Raw genomic sequence first — 16,907 nt, 5'->3', positions numbered from 1 at the left:
AAAAAAAAAAAGAGATCCATCAGCTGACCAAGACCCCTGCTCTCTTACAAGGTCGTGCCGGGTTGGAGCAGCCATTGCAGGATGGGGAAGAACTGCAGGGAGTTGAACACAGCCTCTAGGGAGTCCGCTCCCAGCCCTGGTTTTACATAAAACTGCTTCTTCGGACTTGTGGTTTGTTGGTGGGGGATAGATTCACCATCCCTGCTCTCTCTTCTGGTCCAGAAGAGCCGACTCTGAGACTAGTTAGGCTCATGGTCACAGAAGAGGGGAATGGAGACAGAGGCACTTGGCCCGAGAGAGTCCCAGGTCACTGCCACCCAGGAGTCACTCCAGTGGTGTACTGGGGCCAACTCACACTGGCCTGTGAGAGGTAATTATGCTCATGTCTTCCCTACTCCATGATCAGCGATGACCTGTGGAAATCAGCAAATGCCTATGAATTGGCATTTCTTTTTTCTAGAGAGAAAACATGGTTCAATATTGACCAGCACACTACTGGGTGAACCCAGTTGCTTTCATTCCTGGGGTTGACATCTCACTCTAGGTAGGGTGGTGTATTCAGTGAGGCATACTTCTTGTGCACATGAGGTTAGGGGCTGATGTGGGAAGGAGACAGGTATCTGGGGATGGAGATAAGTAGACAGTGGCCTTGGCCAGGTTGCCCTGGAGACCTTTCTCTGAGAAGATGGGAGCAGAGAGGAGTGAAGAGAAGATCTCTCGAGGTTACCCGAGCAGCACAGAATCCAAGACCTTCCGTCTGCTTATTGTAGGCTCTCTTTCAAGTCAGAGGCTTTCCTCAAATGCTTGGTGATCCTTGGCTGGCACCAGGCCACTGGGCATCTGTACAGTTCTCTCCTTCTGCCTGGTTATCAGAATTCAAGGAGCCAAGCACGGGAAGGAGCCCATGAGGAGGTGGGGGGTGGTCTCACTCTTCGTATGCAGACTTTTATTTATCTTTTCTTTTTTTTGAGTTGGGGTCTCTCTCTGTCATCCAAGCTGGAGTACTGGCATGCTCACACTCACTGCAGCCTCAACCTCCTGGACTCAAATGATCTTTCTGTCTCAGCCTCCCGAGTAACTGGGGCTATAGGTGTGCAGCACCACGCACAGCTATTTTTTATTTTTATTTTTATTTTTATTTTTATAGAGACAAGATCTCGCTATGTGGTCCAGGCTGGTCTCGTATTCCTGGGCTCAAGCAATGCTTCTGCCTTGGCCTCTCAAAGTGCTGGGATTACAGGCATGAGCCACTGTGCCTGGCACAGACTTTCTTTTAACTCTCCATTTTCAGAATGCCCTTCCCTCGAGATAGAGGCTGTGCCTAGACATAGGGCCTTGTGGTCCAAGTCTCCAGAATAACCTACAACCAGGGTCAGGTGGAGATTGATGCCTTGAGATGCCTGTTTTGTTGGCTTGCAAATGGCATCTGAGAAGCTACTGGTGCTTTATACAGGCTTTGGATCAGTCCTATTTTCTGCCACACGTGTCGGGCATCCCAGCCTGGTGCTCCCACCTCCTAGGCCCCCAGAGTTCTGTGGCAGGAATACATCTGTGTTTGTTCCAAGCCCCTTATCATCCTCATCTTTGAAAGCATTTAGGTTTCAGCTTTCTCCACTCTCATAAGAAAGACAGTTACTCATTGTCCTTCTGTTGCCCAAATTTTCACTAGAACCTTTCGTCTGTTGCCTTCTTTCTCTTTGTCTCTGTGGATATGCAGCTCTTAAAAATGCATTTGTTGGCATTTTAGTAGGATATGGAAAAGAAGCAGAGATAAATGGAAGTTTTCAGTCAATACAGAACCGGAAGTCTGTTTCATTCAGTCAGTCACTCAATAGACACTGTGGGCTGGGTCCTTAAGAGGCAAAGATATGAACGTTTCTCTGCAAAGCCATTTCTGCCCTCCCAGATCTTAGAGCCTATGTGGGGTGAGGGGCAAGGGCCCCCATCAGGAATCTTCACTCTCCCAACAGAGCCTCATCCCCTGCCCTAGGGAATGAGCTCCCCCTTGAGGTTCACCTTAGTAGAACAGCCTCCATGGACACAAATCCTTTAGGCCTGTCATCCCAGCGTTTTGGGAGGCCAAGGTGGGAGGACGGCTTGAGGCCAGGAGCTGGAGACAAGGCTGGCCCCCTTTCTACAAAAAATTTTTAAAAAATTAGCTTGGAGCCGGGCTCGATGGCTCAGCCTGTAATCTCGCGCCTTTGGGAGGCTGAGGTGAGTGGATTGCCTGAGCCCGAGGGTTCGAGACCCACCTGGGCAGCGAGACCTCATCTCTACAATAAATAAAAAAAAATCAGCCGGGTGTGGTAGCACATGCCTGTAATTCCGGCTACTTAGAAGGCTGAGGCAGAAGGATCGCCAGAGCCCAGCAGGTCGAGGCTGCGGTGGCCGGGAGCGGCCACTGCACTCCAGTCTGGGCGACAGAGTGAGACTCCAACTCAAAAAAAAAAAAAAATTAGCTTGGCATGGTGGTGTGCACCTGTAGTCCCAGCTACTCGGGAGGGCTGAGGCGAGAGGATCCTTTGAGTCTAGGAGTTTGAGGCTGCTGTAAGCTACAATCATACCACCACACTCCAGCCTGGGCAACAGAGTGAGACCCTGTCTCAAAATCAGTAGAGAAACTAACCATGGTCTCACCTTGACTTAGGTGAGATAGTCTCAGGAGGCAAATGAACCCGTGCTCAGGTCCCAGCTGTTTTTCTGTAGAGGAGAGAGAGGGCAGACAGACTGCCTGGGAAGGGGATTACTCAGGCCTAGGATTGCTGCCCTCCTGTCTCTTCCTGACTCACTCTGCCCTCACACCTGCCCCTGCTTCTGCTCCTTGGCCCCATTCAGCCAGGTGGAGTCTCTCTCTCTCTGATGTGGCATCTGTCCTAGGAGGGATTCCTGCAGACAGAGCAACCCAGGGAAGCCACATGCTCTCTTTCGCTGTGTCCACTGTGTGATCCACACTCTGGCCTTCTGTGCCCCTCTTGGATACTTCATGCATGCCTCTTCCTTGAGGTCTTGGTAGCTGTCCCTATCCTCTCTGACTTGGTGGCCTTGTAGCAGGGGATTCCACCCCCACCCCGGGTTAGTGAGCTCTCTGTCAATGGAACTGTCAGGCAGAGGGCCACAAGGGGAGGCCAGAGGGAGATGGCTTTGGAGTGAGGGACTGGCAAGGGGTCCCTCTGGCTCCATCCAGCCCTCTGCAGAAATTTGAAGGCTTCGGCTAAATGCGTGATGATAAGGTGGAAAAACTTAGGTACCGCCACTAAAAGGTTTGTGAACCTGAGTAGTGATTTAACTGTTCTGTCCTAAATTCCTTTTGTCTCGCATGGAAATATTAGTGCCCACCCTACACGGCTTGGGTGCGTATTCAACAAGCTTAGCGTGAGGTCTTAAACATAGTCGGTATTTAAGCATAGTTCTACACTATTTTCACTTTCTTTAATCCTCTCTCTATTTATTTATTATTTTATTTTATTTTTGAGTCAGAGTCTCACTTGGTTAATCAGGCTGGAGTGCAGTGGCACGCTCATGGCTCACTGCAGCCTCGACTTTTAGGGCTCAGGTAATCCTTCCACCTCAGCCTCCCAAGTAGCTGGGACTATACAGGCACCACGTCCACCACACCCACATAATTTTTTGGTTTTTTTTTGTAGATATGAGGTCTCGCTATGTTGCCCAGGCCTATCTCAAACTCCTGGGCTCAGGCAATCCTCCTGCCTCAGCCTCCCAAAATACTGGGATTACAGTCACTGTGAGCCGCTGTGCTTGGCCTCTCTGTTTAATCGTGTATGTGTGCACTCACTCATTTAGTAATATTTTATTGAGTTTGAGCCCCCTGTCAGTCAAGTGTTACTTGGGGAGAGTTCAATGAAGGGACTATTAACAGGGCAGTGGGCATAGCTAAAGGGATGGTGGTGGACCCAGAGAGGAGCCACAGAACGAAGCCCTTATCACACCAGCCTGTGCAAAGGAAGGGAACCATGATGACAGGAGCCAGAGGGTTGTGGCAGGAGCATGGTGGGAAGCAGAAGAAACCCCACGGCCAAGCTGTGAGTCAGCAGGGAGGAGTGAGGGGCACCAACGCCCGGCCCTTCTCCCTTTCCACCCTCCAGTCTCCCTCCAGCTTTTCTGTGGACTAACCCAGCCTGAAGCCAGAGTGCAACAGAGCATGGGTGACCCAGTCCACAGGGTCAGCTCCTGGGGCTCAGAGCTGGATAAGAAAGATGGAGAATGGTGTAGGGGTGAACAGAATGACCAGCACATGATCCTGTGGCACACATGGTAACAGGTGCTGAGAGGATGCGAGACCTGAGTAAGACCAAGGTTTCAGCTGGGCACGGTGGCTCACGTCTGTAATCCCAGCTGTTTAGGAGGCAGAAGCAAGAGGATTGCCTGAGTTCATGGGTTCGAGACCAGCCTGGGAAACTTGGTGAGACCTCATCTCTACAATAAATCAAAAAAATTAACCAGGCATGGTGGTACAGGCCTGTGATTCCAGCTACTTGGAAAGCTGAGGTGGAAGATCGCCTGAGCCCAGAAGGTCGAGGCTGCGGTAGCCATGAGCGTGCCACTGCACTCCAGCTTGGGTGACAGAAAGGAACTCCGACTCAAAAAAAAAGAAAAGAAAAGAAAAGAAAAAAAAACACAGCCCAGGTGACACACTGATTGCTGACTGTGAGACCAGCTAAGTCATGCCTGGCCCACAGAAACTGTGAGATAATAAATGTGTGTAGTTTTAAAACTGCTGACTTTTTGGCAACTTGTTATATAGCAATAGAAAAATAATACATATATTAGGGCTCTACAGAAAGACAGAACCACTAGGATAAATATATACAGAAAGAGAGAGGAGAAGGGATTTATTAGGGGGGTTGGCTCACACAACTGAGAGATTGAGAAGTTCTACAATATGTCATCTGCAACCGGGATAACCAGGGAAACCAGTAGCATGGTTCAGTCCAAGTCCAAAGGCCTCAGAACCAGGGAATCTGGTGGTGTAGCTCTAGTCCAGGGCTGAAGGTCTGAGAACCCCAGGGTGGGGATAGGGGGCTGTTAGTGCAAGTCCCAAAGTCCCAGAGTCCAAAGGCTGAGGAACCTGGAGTTCTGATGTCTAAGGACAGAAGAAGAATGGCGTCCCAGCTCCAGGAGTGGGAGAGGGAGGGGGGGGAGAGAGAGAGAGAGAGAGAGAGAGAGAGAGAGAAAGAAAGAAGAAGAAGGAGAAGGAGAAGGAGAAGGAGAAGAAGAAGAGAAGAGAGGAGAGGAGAGGAGAGGATAAGAGAGGAGAGGAGAGAGAATAATTCGCCTTTCCTCAGTGACTTTTTGTTCTATCCAGCCAGTTGGATGGTGCCTTCTCACTCAGGGTGAGGACAAATCTCCCTAACTTTGCCTACTAATTAAAATGCCAATCCCTTCGGGAAGCACCTTCATACCCAGCTTTACCAGCTATCTGGGTATCCCTTAATCCAGTTAAACTAAGCTAAAATTAACCAATCAGGACACTTCAGTAGAATGTCAGTGTTCCAAGGCGGAAAGAGGAATTCTGCAGGAGGTGGCATTTGTACTCACACATGAAGAAAGAGAAGGAGATTTATTAGAGTCACAAGTCTCACTCTGTCACCCAGGTTGAGTGCAGTGGTGGCACAATCATGGCTCACTGCAGCCTCAGACTCCTGAGCTCAAGCTATCCTCCTGCCTCAGTCTCCCAAGTAACTGGGACTACAGGCCTGCCACCACACTCAGCTAATTTTTTTGACTTCTTTGTAGAGATGAGATCTTGCTATGCTTGCCCATGCTGGTCTCGAACTCCTGGGCTCAAGCAATCCTGTTTTGGCCTCCCAAAGTGCTGGAATTACAGGCATGAACCACTGTGCTGGGCTGAGAAGGATTTAAACAGGTAGTAAAGGAAAGATGAGCTACTGCCTTCTCCTGGAACTCTTTATTTCCAAATCTTGAGCCCGAGAGGCTTCTACAAGGACAGGTTCCAGTTGGCCCCAAGTAAGTTCACTGAAGGGCCTTCTCTGCCCTCCTCCAACAGGCTGTGGAGAACCTAGTCAAAGTGGGGCGATCCTGGCTCCCCACTCCCATGTACCCTAAATCAATCACTTTAGGTAGAGATGAGGTGAAACAATCCTGTTTGGTTTCTTTTTTAAAAATAACTACCCTCTTTGATTATGTGCATAACATATGTTCATTATGAACCATTAATTTTTTTTTTTTCGTGGTCTCACTCTGTCATCCAGGCTGGAGGGCAGGGGTACAATCAAGGCTTATCACAGCTTTGACCTCCTGGGCCCAGGTGATCCTTCTGCCTCAGCCTCCCAAGTAGCTAGGGCTACAGCGGACAGGGGTGTGTCACCACGCCCAGCTAATTTTTTTTTTTAATAGAGATGAAGTTTCACTATGTTGCTCAGGCTGGTTGCTCAGTTGAGACTCCAACTCAAAAAAAAAAAAATAAATAAATAAATAAAATAAAAATTATATCTATTTTTTCGAGTCAGGGTCTCACTCTGTCACCCAGGCTAGAGTGCAGTGGCACGCTCATGGCCACCACAGCCTCGACCTGCTGGGCTCAGGCGATCCTTCTGCCTCAGCCTTCCAAGTAACTGGAACTACAGGCCCACATCACCATGCCCAGCTAATTTTTCATGATTGATTGTAGAGACAAGGTCAGCCAAGTTGCCCAGGCTGGTCTCGAACTCCTGGGCTCAGGCAATCCTCTTGCCTTGGCCTACCAAAGTGCTGGGATTACAGGAGTTAGCCACTGTGCCTGGTCCATTGAAAACATTAAAAAAAAAATGATAGAGAAAAAAAACAACACTGGTGAGCCCATGACTCCGGAGAAAGCCCCGTTAGCATTTGGGCTGTTTCTTTCTACAATAAGTGACAGGGACAACAGTATCTCTCTGGTCTTCTAAGGGGCATTCAAAGGTCTGGGCTTGTGGAGCTACTTGCTTGGAACAATAGGAAAGAGTGGCAGGATGAGAAGGGAGAAAGACCAACCTGCAGGCTTTCATGACGGAAAGCATCAAAACTGCTCCTGGGGAGAAAGACCAGATCCAGGAAGGCAGACCTGGCCCAGCATGCATAGCTCTTCCCAGTCCCCCGCCATACCCAGTAGATGTCCGTGCGAGGCAGAGACCGAGAGGCAACCCTCCCTGTCCCAGCCCAGATCTGAGGAAGCCCTTGGGCCTGTTCCATTTGGAACTCCTTGGTCAAAGAGGAAGTCCCCTCTCTATGTGTCCAGGGTCCTAGGGCTGGTGGCTTACGTGTGTCCTGCACTCTTGAAAAGGGGTATCCACCCAAGAAAGGGCTGCTGAGGTGGAGAAGTGTCAAGGGGCATAGACCTCCATCACTTTGGGATCCCTCAGCCCAGGCAGTGGTCACAGTTCGTGAATGCGAGCCTCTCTGATGGCTGGAAGCCCCTGACTGCATCTCCTTAACAAAGCTGGCCTGCCTCTCCGAGCTGACCTTCTCCAGGTCCCCGGTCATCCTTCTGTCCAGTTCTTAGGGAAGCTTCCTGGGACTGATAGCCTGGCATTCTTCACACAAAGTTACTTAAGAACCACCATCTTCTTGGTGCTTCTGTTCTCAAACTACCTCTGAGGAGTCTAGTTTGGTTTTTGTTTAAATATAGAGAGGATCATTTAAAAAAATAACCAGAAATATGGAGGGGAGGGCAAGTATTGTCACAGGTTTAGCAGGTCAACAATGATGGCTGACATCACTGGTTTTGTGGCCTTTCCTTTTGCTAATTACCTCATGGTACAAGATGGCTGCTGCATTCCAGGCATCATGTCCACATCCAAGACCAAAAGTAGGGAAAGGGCAGCACTAGCTGCATTTTTTTTTGAGTTGGAGTCTCATTCTGTCACTCAGTCTGGAGTACAGTGGCCACTCCTGGCCACCACAGCCTCCCCTGCTGGGCTCCGGCAATCCTTCCGCCTCAGCCTTCCAAGTACCTGGAACTACAGGCACGCGCTACCATGCCCGGCTAATTTTTTGATTTATTGTAGAGATGAGGTCTTGCCAAGTTGCCCAGGTTGGTCTTGAAACCCTGAGCTCAGGCAATTCTCTCACCTCTGCCTCCAAAGTGCTGGGATTATAGGCATGAGCCACCATGCCCAGCCAATGAACCCGCTTTAAAGTCTGTGGTCAGAGGGTAGCAATCCCACCAGGCATCATAGAAAGCTACTGCTACATAGGCCCTAGGCTCGTGGGAGTTTTCCAGGACTGGCAGATAGTAGCTCACCCATGCACCTATGTGTCTGCACTCACACACACGTACCCCAGGGCACTCGGCACATCCCACATGCCCCCCACTCTCAAGTCCCCAGTGGGTGATGGTGTCCGCTTCGGAGTCAGATGAAGGGTTGAAATCAGAATAGGAGAGATGCACCCTCCGGGAACATGAAAGTGTGGTCAGAACAGGACCAGTGTATATGTGAGTGTGAGTGTGAGTGTGTGTGTGTGTGTGTGTGTGTGTGTGTGTGTACAGCTATGTGAACCAACACAGGCTAATGTAGGAGAGGGTTCCCTTCGGTTGTTTAGGGAAAGTCCTGGAAGCTCACAAGCTCTACACCCACCCAGGTGCTCTCCTATGTTAGGATATCCATGGTGTGATCGAACCCCCCCAGCTGGGATGGCCAAGTGCAGTGCACAGGCTGGATAACTATATACAGTAACCCGGCCAAGAGTCCACTCTGGAAGAAGAACCAGCTCTGTCTCATATATACCTCAATTCCATGGCTGAGGGCAGGCACCTAACATATTGTGGACCCACCTGAAACAGGAGAAGAAGGTCATGGAGGTCATAGGATCAGAGCAGCTGCTGGGTGACCACCCACTCCATCGCGGTAAGAAGGGATTACAAGATTGCAAACTGGGTAAAAAAAATCCTCTCACCTGTAGCTCAAGGCTGTAATCCTGGGCCTCTGCTTCTCTAAGCCCCTCTGCTTCTCTAAGCCCCGTTCTATTTTCAGCCCTCTTCCTTAGGTTGCAGGCTCCACTGGCTGCAAGGGTTTAGTGGGGACTTTTCACACTGGTCTCTGGCATCCTGTGAACTGGGGTGTGGGCTTCCACCACTCCCTCAGCTCTCTCCTCTTGGCATCTCCCTGTGCATCCACTGTACCAGGCCGTTCTTGCTCAGTCCGGGAGGATTCAGACCCGCGAGAGCAGAGGGCCCATCTTAGAAGGCCAGGACGCCTCTGTGCCAGGAGAAGCAGCGAACAGGACCCTTCGACCTTGGGCAGCAGCCCCCCTCAGGCCAGGGTGATGGGCAACGTCATGGAGGGGAAATCGGTGGAGGAGCTGAGCAGCACCGAGTGCCACCAGTGGTACAAGAAGTTCATGACTGAATGCCCCTCGGGCCAGCTCACCCTCTACGAGTTCCGCCAGTTCTTCGGCCTTAAGAACCTGAGCCCGTCAGCCAGCCAGTACGTGGAGCAGATGTTTGAGACTTTTGACTTCAACAAGGTGAGCCGGGGGCTGGGGTCAGAGTAGGGAGTGCTGGAAGGATCCCTTGGAGAGCCTAGGGGTGAGGAAGATTGGGTAGGAGCGCAGAAGTGTCTGCTAGAGTAATCATTTCATCATGGTCATTTGTTTCTTTGGGAAGTTGGCTTTCGACATAAGGGCTTCAATGCTTGTTAAGCACCTACGGTGAGTCAGGCACTGGAGGTGGTCAGAAATGAATCAGACTCATCCTCACCCTTACTTTCTTTATGTATAATAGAGATGGGGTCTCTCTAGGTTGCTCAGGCTGGTCTTGAACCCCTGGCCTAAAGTGATCCTCCCATCTTGGCCTCCCAAAGTGAGCCACCGTGCCCAGCCCCTGCCCTCACACTCTAGGGTAAGGCAGAGAGGCCTGCACATCAGTGTAATCTAAGACGGAATCTATGACTTCCTCTGCCTCTGCCACATGCACATCTTGGTTTACTCCAAATGTCCAAGCTGGTCACTGAGCACCCACGCTGTGCTGGTCCTATACGTGGTGATTTTGCAAAGACCCTTTGATGCTCCTGAGGATACAGGGTGTGGGGGGGAGAGCTGTGAGCAGGATGATGAGTATCCAGCCGTGCCAGTCTGGGATGGGCAGGACCACGTCAGCTGGGTCCCTCACGATGTTCTGTGGATACTAGGTCTGGAGACAGGCAGGGTTGCCTGGTCATTGGGGAATCCAGAATACTTCTAACTCCCATGTACCCAGTGACCTCAGATCATCTGTTCTCAAGTGAGTCTGAAGGTTTGCACAGTGGTCAAATTGTACCAGGGGGACCTCCAAAAAAACGGACTTAACTTATAAAAAATTGTATATTTATTCTTACATGTTTAAACTTCAGTCACCTTCAAGGTACTCTCTGTTTGATGCAATACACCTATCGAGATGCTTTTTCCACTGCTCAAAATTTATGGACTCGTCAATTTGGACGTCTTTGAATGCTTCTGCCGTTTTTTGTTTCACCTCTTCTACATTGGCAAAACGTTTCCCTTTGAGGATTTTTTTCATCTGGGGAAACAAAAAAGAGTCACTGGGGGTGAGATTGGGTGAAGAGGGAGGGCAGGGCACTGGAACCATGCCATTTGGGATCAAAACTGCTGAACACTCAGCAGTGTAGGCAGATGCCCTTATAAGTCACCCATCACAAAATGGGAAAATGTATTGAAAAAAAAAACTCCAAAAAAACTTCACGGAAGCCAAACGTAGCCTCTCACAACAACACTAGCTGGTACAATGATGCCACTGGATTCCTAGAACACTTACCTAGCGGGGGAAGCCTGTACTACAAGAGACTCACCCTCCAAAAGATAATCCCGTTTTTGGGGGGTGCCCCCTCATATGTCTCCTAAGGTAGACGTGTGGGGTGAGGACTTTCCGATAACCTAGAGGGGATGCTAGAAGACGAGTTAGGGACTATAGGTTTGGGTCCCCAGCTTTCATCAGCTGGACATCCTTGAGCCCATTGTCTCCCCTCTCAGCCTCAGTTTATTCACCTGTGTCTGCCATGGACATTGGGGGCATTCCCTAAGATGTTTGTTATTTTTTTTCAATGGTACATCTTCTGGCCTGGTACTGTGGCACACATCTGTAATCCCAGCACTTTGGGATGCCAAGACAAGAGGATTGCTTGAGTCCAGCCTAGGCAACATAGCAAAACCTCCTTTCTACAAAAACAAACAAACAAACAAATAAATATTAGCTGGGCATGATAGGGCATGACTGTAGTCCCAGCTCCTCGGAAGGCTGAGGTGGAAGGATTGCCTGAGGTTGAGGCTGCAGTGAGCCATGATCGCCCCACTGCACTGCACTCCAGCCTGGGTGACAGAGTGAGACTCTGACATAAAGGATAGAAATACGTTTTAAAAAATTAAAAAATATATAAATCTTCCATTGATTTGGAACAGTTCAGCCAAGGTGTAGTGGCGGAAGAAGCCAAATTTGCAAACACAGCTCTCTACCCCGCTGGCCGCTCACTGGAAGGGTGAGGACATGAGGATGCTCTGCCACGTGCCCTCGGCAGGCCCAGGAGAGGCTCTTCCCCTGACTGCCCAGAAGAACCCAGCGCCATCGTGGGCGGGGCTTCTTGGGAAAACTGGAGCTCAGTGGCTATTTAAAACTCACTAATATTTGAGGCTAAGGGGCCAAAGCAGATTATGGGCTTTGAGTTCCAACCTCAAGGGCAGGATGCTGGTGCCCGAGGGCTTTCCTGAATGGGGAGTTAGGGTGTGAAGACTAGGAGGGATGGAGCCATCACACTGGACACCCAAAATGGCTCTAGAAGAAGTCGTAACTCCTGAACAGGAGGGGAGAGGAGACTCAATGGTGGAGCCTTGCAGCTTGCCCCCAAACACACCAAAATATACATAAACACACGCCTTCTCACCTGTTAAGGAAACCCTTTGCATCAAGGCAAGTCTGCAGAAGGACCCCCTAATATCACACCTATGACGCCAGAAAGGGGCAACCCATTGACCTGCATTTGCCTAACCTCTTCAATGTTTGTCATGTGCAAGCACCACTGTGCTGTTCCAAACCTGGTCCTTGTCTTTCCACAATTCAGCCAAGATGTAGTGGCGGATGAACCCACTACATCTGGCCCGCTATGCTCTTGGGTCAGGAGTGGTGTCTCACACCTGTAATGCCAGCACTTTGGAAGGCTGAGGCGGGAGGATCACTTGAGACCAGGAGGAGCTGACAAGTCTGGGGCAACATAGTGAGAACTTGTCTCTACAAAAATAAAAAAATTATCTGGGTATGGTGGCATGCACCTGTACCCCCAGCTACTCAGGAGGCTGTGGCAGAAGGATTGCCTGGGCCCAGAAGGTTGAGGCTGCAGTGAGCTGTGATCCTGCCACTGTACTCCAGCCTGGGTGAGAGTGAGACAATGACTCAATAAGAAGAAGAAGAAGTTAAGCTCTTGTTTCTACCCAGTATGGCCTCCTCCTTTATGCCACATATACCCCTGCCTTAGGGTCTTTGTGCTGCCTGGGACCTTCTTCCTCCAGAATTCTGCTTGGCTCACACTTTCCCCTGCTGCAAGTTATCTACTCAAATATCTTCTCACTAACCTCTACCCTGATCTTCGTGTACAAACTCTGTTCAAAGTCCCCACCTCTGCATTCCTTAGACCTTCCTTTCTCCTCCCCCTCCGGCACCTCTCATCTTCTCACACCAAACATTAAATAACATGTAGGTGGGCCCAGCGTGGTGGCTCATCCCTGGAATCCCAGCACTTTAGGAGGCCCAGAAGGGAGGATTGCTTGAGGCTAGGAGTTGCGATATTTTTGTCTCTACAAAAACAAAACAAAACAAAACAAAACAAAAGAACATGCAGTCATGATGTTCATGCTGGAATGTGAGCTCCATGTGGGCAGGACTTCTGGTCTGTCCTGTTCACTGCTGAATCCCCAGCTTCTAGGACAGTACCTGGAACACGGCAGGTGCTTAATAAATATTGACTGTATGAATGAATGAATGTGTGAGGAATCAGGATTTGAATGGCTAATTATGTATTTTACACAAATTTATAAATTTACATAAATACATAAATTTAACTATGCAATTATTAAAATGAAAAGCAGCTTTGTAATACCCAGCCTGATTCATATACACCTGTGGTGCACAATCACACTTTGGATGACACTGTCTTGGCCCACTGTCATCAGCATGGAGCAGGTAGGCATGTTGGCTAGGAGATGGGACACAGGACTGGGGAGTTCTGATGCAGAAAGGAGTTAAAACAGAGGTGGGCTGGGCATGGTGACTCATGCCTGTAATCCCACTTTGGGAGGCTGAGTAAGGAGGATTGCTTGAGCCCAGGAGTTGGAGACGAGCATGAGCAACTTGGCGAGATCTCGTCTCTACAACAGATCAAAAAATTAGCCAGGCATGGTGGTGGGAGCCTGTAGTCCCAGCTACTCGGGAGGCTGAGGCATGAGGATCATCTGAGCCAGGGGGTTGAGACTGCAGTGAACCGTGATCATGCCACTGCACTCCAGCCTGAGCAACAGTGAGATGCTGACTCAGAAAAATAAATAAAAATAATAAGACAGGGATATGCAAATGACAGCCCATAGGCCTATTTTTATAAATGAAGCTTTATGAGAACACACCACATCCATTTATTTGTGAATTGTCTCAGGCTGCCTTTATGCTAAAATAACAGAGACTGTTTGGCTGCAAAGCTGAAACATTTACTATCTGGCTCTTTACAGAAGAAGTGTGCCAGCCCCTGAGTTAGAAGATAGTGCATCCCAGGGTGCTGCATTAGAAGTGCAGGTTTGGGGGGGTTGGCAGTGTGAGTAGGGGCTGAGACCCGGGGGACAAGCATTTGCTTTGCTTCCTTCAAACATGTTGCCAGGGCTCAGCTGGGCCTGTACCTCACACAAGTCCACGTAAATCTTCCCTCTGCATTTCAGCACTGGTGTAGGTTTTGGGAGCCCCAGCTTTCCAGGTGAGGCTTTGTCACCCTAAGGCTGGGAGAAACTGGGGTAGGGACAGAAGGTAGATAATTTTTCTCAACTTCAGCTTTCTCAACCAGAATGGAGACAAAACTACCTACCTTCTGGGGGTGGCTGTGAGATTAAATAAGTGACATGGATAAAGCACTCAGCACAGGGTGACCACAGAGAGCACTGAAAAGAATCTGTATTGCTGTAGTGTTATCATCGCTCTAATCCATACCACCATTTTGAAAAGTACATATTAGCCAGGTTCGGTGGCTCAGCCTGTAATCCCGCGCCTTTGGGAGGCTGAGGTGAGTGGATGCCTGAGCCTACGGGTTTGAGACCCGCCTGGGCAGCCGAGACCTCATCTCTACAATAAAATAAAAAAATCAGCCGGGTGTGGTAGCGCATGCCTGTAATTCTGGCTACTCAGAAGCCTGAGGCGGAAGGATCGCCGGAGCCCAGCAGGTCGAGGCTGCGGTGGCTGGGAGCGGCCACTGCACTCCAGTCTGGGTGACTCCAATTCAAAAAAAAAAAGTACATATCTTCGAGGTGAGGAACCTGACACTCACGGAGGTCATGTGACTCGCCCGAGGTCACACCTCTCCTAAGAGGTGGTTTAGATCTTGGCACAAAAACCCATACCTTTTCCATTATCCCTCGTTAGCCACGATTCTGTTATTATAAAAGTAATCAGCTCACCGGGCTCGGTGGCTCAGCCTGTAACCCCGAGCCTCTGGGAGGCTGAGGTGAGTGGATTGCCTGAGCCCGCGGGTTTGAGACCTGCCTGGGCAGGCGAGACCTCATCTCTACAATAAATCAAAAAATTAGCTGGGCGAAGTAGTGCACGCCTGTAGTTCCAGCTACTTGGAAGGCTGAGGTGGAAGGATCGCCGGAGCCCAGCAGGTCGAGGCTGCAGTGGCTGGGAGCGGTCACTGCACTCCAGTGTGGGCGACAGAGTGAGACTCCAACTCAAAAATCAGCTCATAGTAGAAATTTTCAGCAACAAGAAAGATAGACAATGAAAAGCAAAATCTCCTCACCTGTTTTTCCGTCCTTAGAGGAAACCTACTCAGTAGTTTTCTTGCTTACCCCAGCACTGTTGTCTGGAGTCTTGCTCCACTCTAATGACAATCCTGGGAGGAGGGTTGGGAGCAAATAAGCCCATGGTGGGACTTGGAGTGGTTAAGGCCTTGCTTGAGGCCAAAGTCCAGATTAGACCAGAGATCTCAGAGGCTGTCCTGCCCCACCTCTGCCACATACCAGCCAGCCTCCTGCTTATATGCTTTCAGTGACAGGGAGTTTATTCGTGTACCAGGCTGGTTCTTTCACTGTGGGCTACTCTGTCAAAGAGTTCTGCATGCTGACCGCAAATCTGCCTCTTGGTAACTTCTTGGCTCCAGAGTCAGGATTGGAAATGGAGGAACAGAGATTGGAATCCATTTTCACGTGTTCTGAGTCCAGTGTGCCTTTCCTTGCAGTGTTCAGCCTTTCTACAAGACACAAGCCTCTCTCTCCCAGGCTCATCTGGTTTGTGGGTGGTGGGCAGAGGCAGGTCCTGTGCTCTCTGCCTCCTTGCCCCTGTCGGCAGAGTTGACAGAGTGCCAGCTTGCAAACCCCAGGCAGTGTCAGTTTGTGAACCTATAGGGGGCCCTGGAGAAATGTCCTGCAAGAATGTCTTGTGTCACCCTTCCCAACAACCAACCCCTCTTAAGACTCATTGGGGGCATCATCTCCCCCAGGAAGTCTCCTAAGGACCCTCCTCGCCCGCTGCTGCCCTGACAGAATTGGTGCTCCTATACTATGATTCCTTAATGTCCTGCCCAGATGGGTTGTCTCTGGAAATACAGTTGACCCGTTAACAACATGGGTTTGGACCACGTGGGTTCACTTATATGTGGACTTTTTTTCAACCAAAGGGGATCGAAAATACATTTCCAGGATCAAAACCCAGTATAAGGAGGACCGACTTGGTGGTCTGCAGGACTAGAATATGTGTGGATTCGAGTATGGCAATGGGTTAGAGTTGTGTGTGTGTGTGTGTGTGTGTGTGTGTGTGTGTGTGTGTGTGTGTGTGTACGTGCCCGCGCATATGCACGGGGTGGGGTTGGGGTGTGTCCTGAAACCAATCCACCACGCATAATGGGGGAGGGGACTGTATGTCATGTTGGCATAGTGATCTCTTTGTAATAATAATAGTACTAGTGGTAATAAAAGGTAACGTTAACTGAGTGTTTACTATGTGCCAGGCAGTGTTGAGTGCTTTACATACTGAACTCACTTAATCCCACAACAATCCCATAACAGTAGGTATTATTATAGATGGGGCAATCAAGGGCTTTGGTTCCAGATCCTACAACTGTGAGGGGGTGGAGCCAGGATTCAAATCGCACCCCTGGGTGGCACTCTTGTCAGTATCTTAGTGAGGGTTTGTATCTTAGTGAGATCTGAACCCTCCTTGCCTATCACAACGCTTAGTAGATGCTCAAAATAAAGTTAAAAGCCTAGAGGAATGAGAAAGGTGTTCCTGGCCTCCTTATCTACCTTCTGCCCCTGCCCCAGTTTCTCCCAGCCTTAGGGTGAGACACTTGGAAGAGCTCATCCCAACAGAGCTCCCATCCCCTGGGGTGCGGTTCCTCCTCCCGCCTCCGCACACCCTCTCCCTCTCCCCCTCAGGGCTCCAGCTTGAGAATCACGGAGAAGCAGACCTGACAGCTTAAAACCCAAGAATGGTCAGCCATTCACACCCCAGTGGGGGTTGTCTATGAGATTTCATTGGCAGCCTCCCCTGCAGGCAGAGAGGGCTCTGCGGGGCGTCAAGAAGGACAGACGGGGTTGCACTAAGGTTGGGGGGCGCGGTAGGGACAGAGCTGGCCTACTCTGGCCGATCCCCCAGGGCTTAGTCGTACTCAGCATTTCCCGGCCCCGGGGGCAGAGCTGGGGGGGCGGGGCCCGGGGCTGCGGCGGGCGGGGCCCGG

General features: G+C 50.1%; 1 protein-coding gene across 1 annotated transcript in view; it reads left to right on the top strand.

Annotated features, from left to right (window-relative positions):
- Positions 1-9,261: 9,261 nt before the first annotated feature.
- GUCA1A (guanylate cyclase activator 1A) overlaps positions 9,262-16,907 on the top strand; it is an 8,856-nt gene continuing 1,210 nt past the window's right edge. The window contains exon 1 of the mRNA XM_021714758.1: positions 9,262-9,462. Coding sequence (XP_021570433.1) covers positions 9,262-9,462 — 201 coding nt within the window. The remainder of the gene's footprint in view (positions 9,463-16,907) is intronic.

This window comes from Carlito syrichta, unplaced genomic scaffold (genome assembly GCF_000164805.1).
Source record: "Carlito syrichta isolate Samal-C Ts95f unplaced genomic scaffold, Tarsius_syrichta-2.0.1 Scaffold305755, whole genome shotgun sequence".
Classification (NCBI taxonomy): Eukaryota; Metazoa; Chordata; class Mammalia; order Primates; family Tarsiidae; genus Carlito; species Carlito syrichta.
This window is presented reverse-complemented; position numbering and strand designations above follow the sequence as displayed.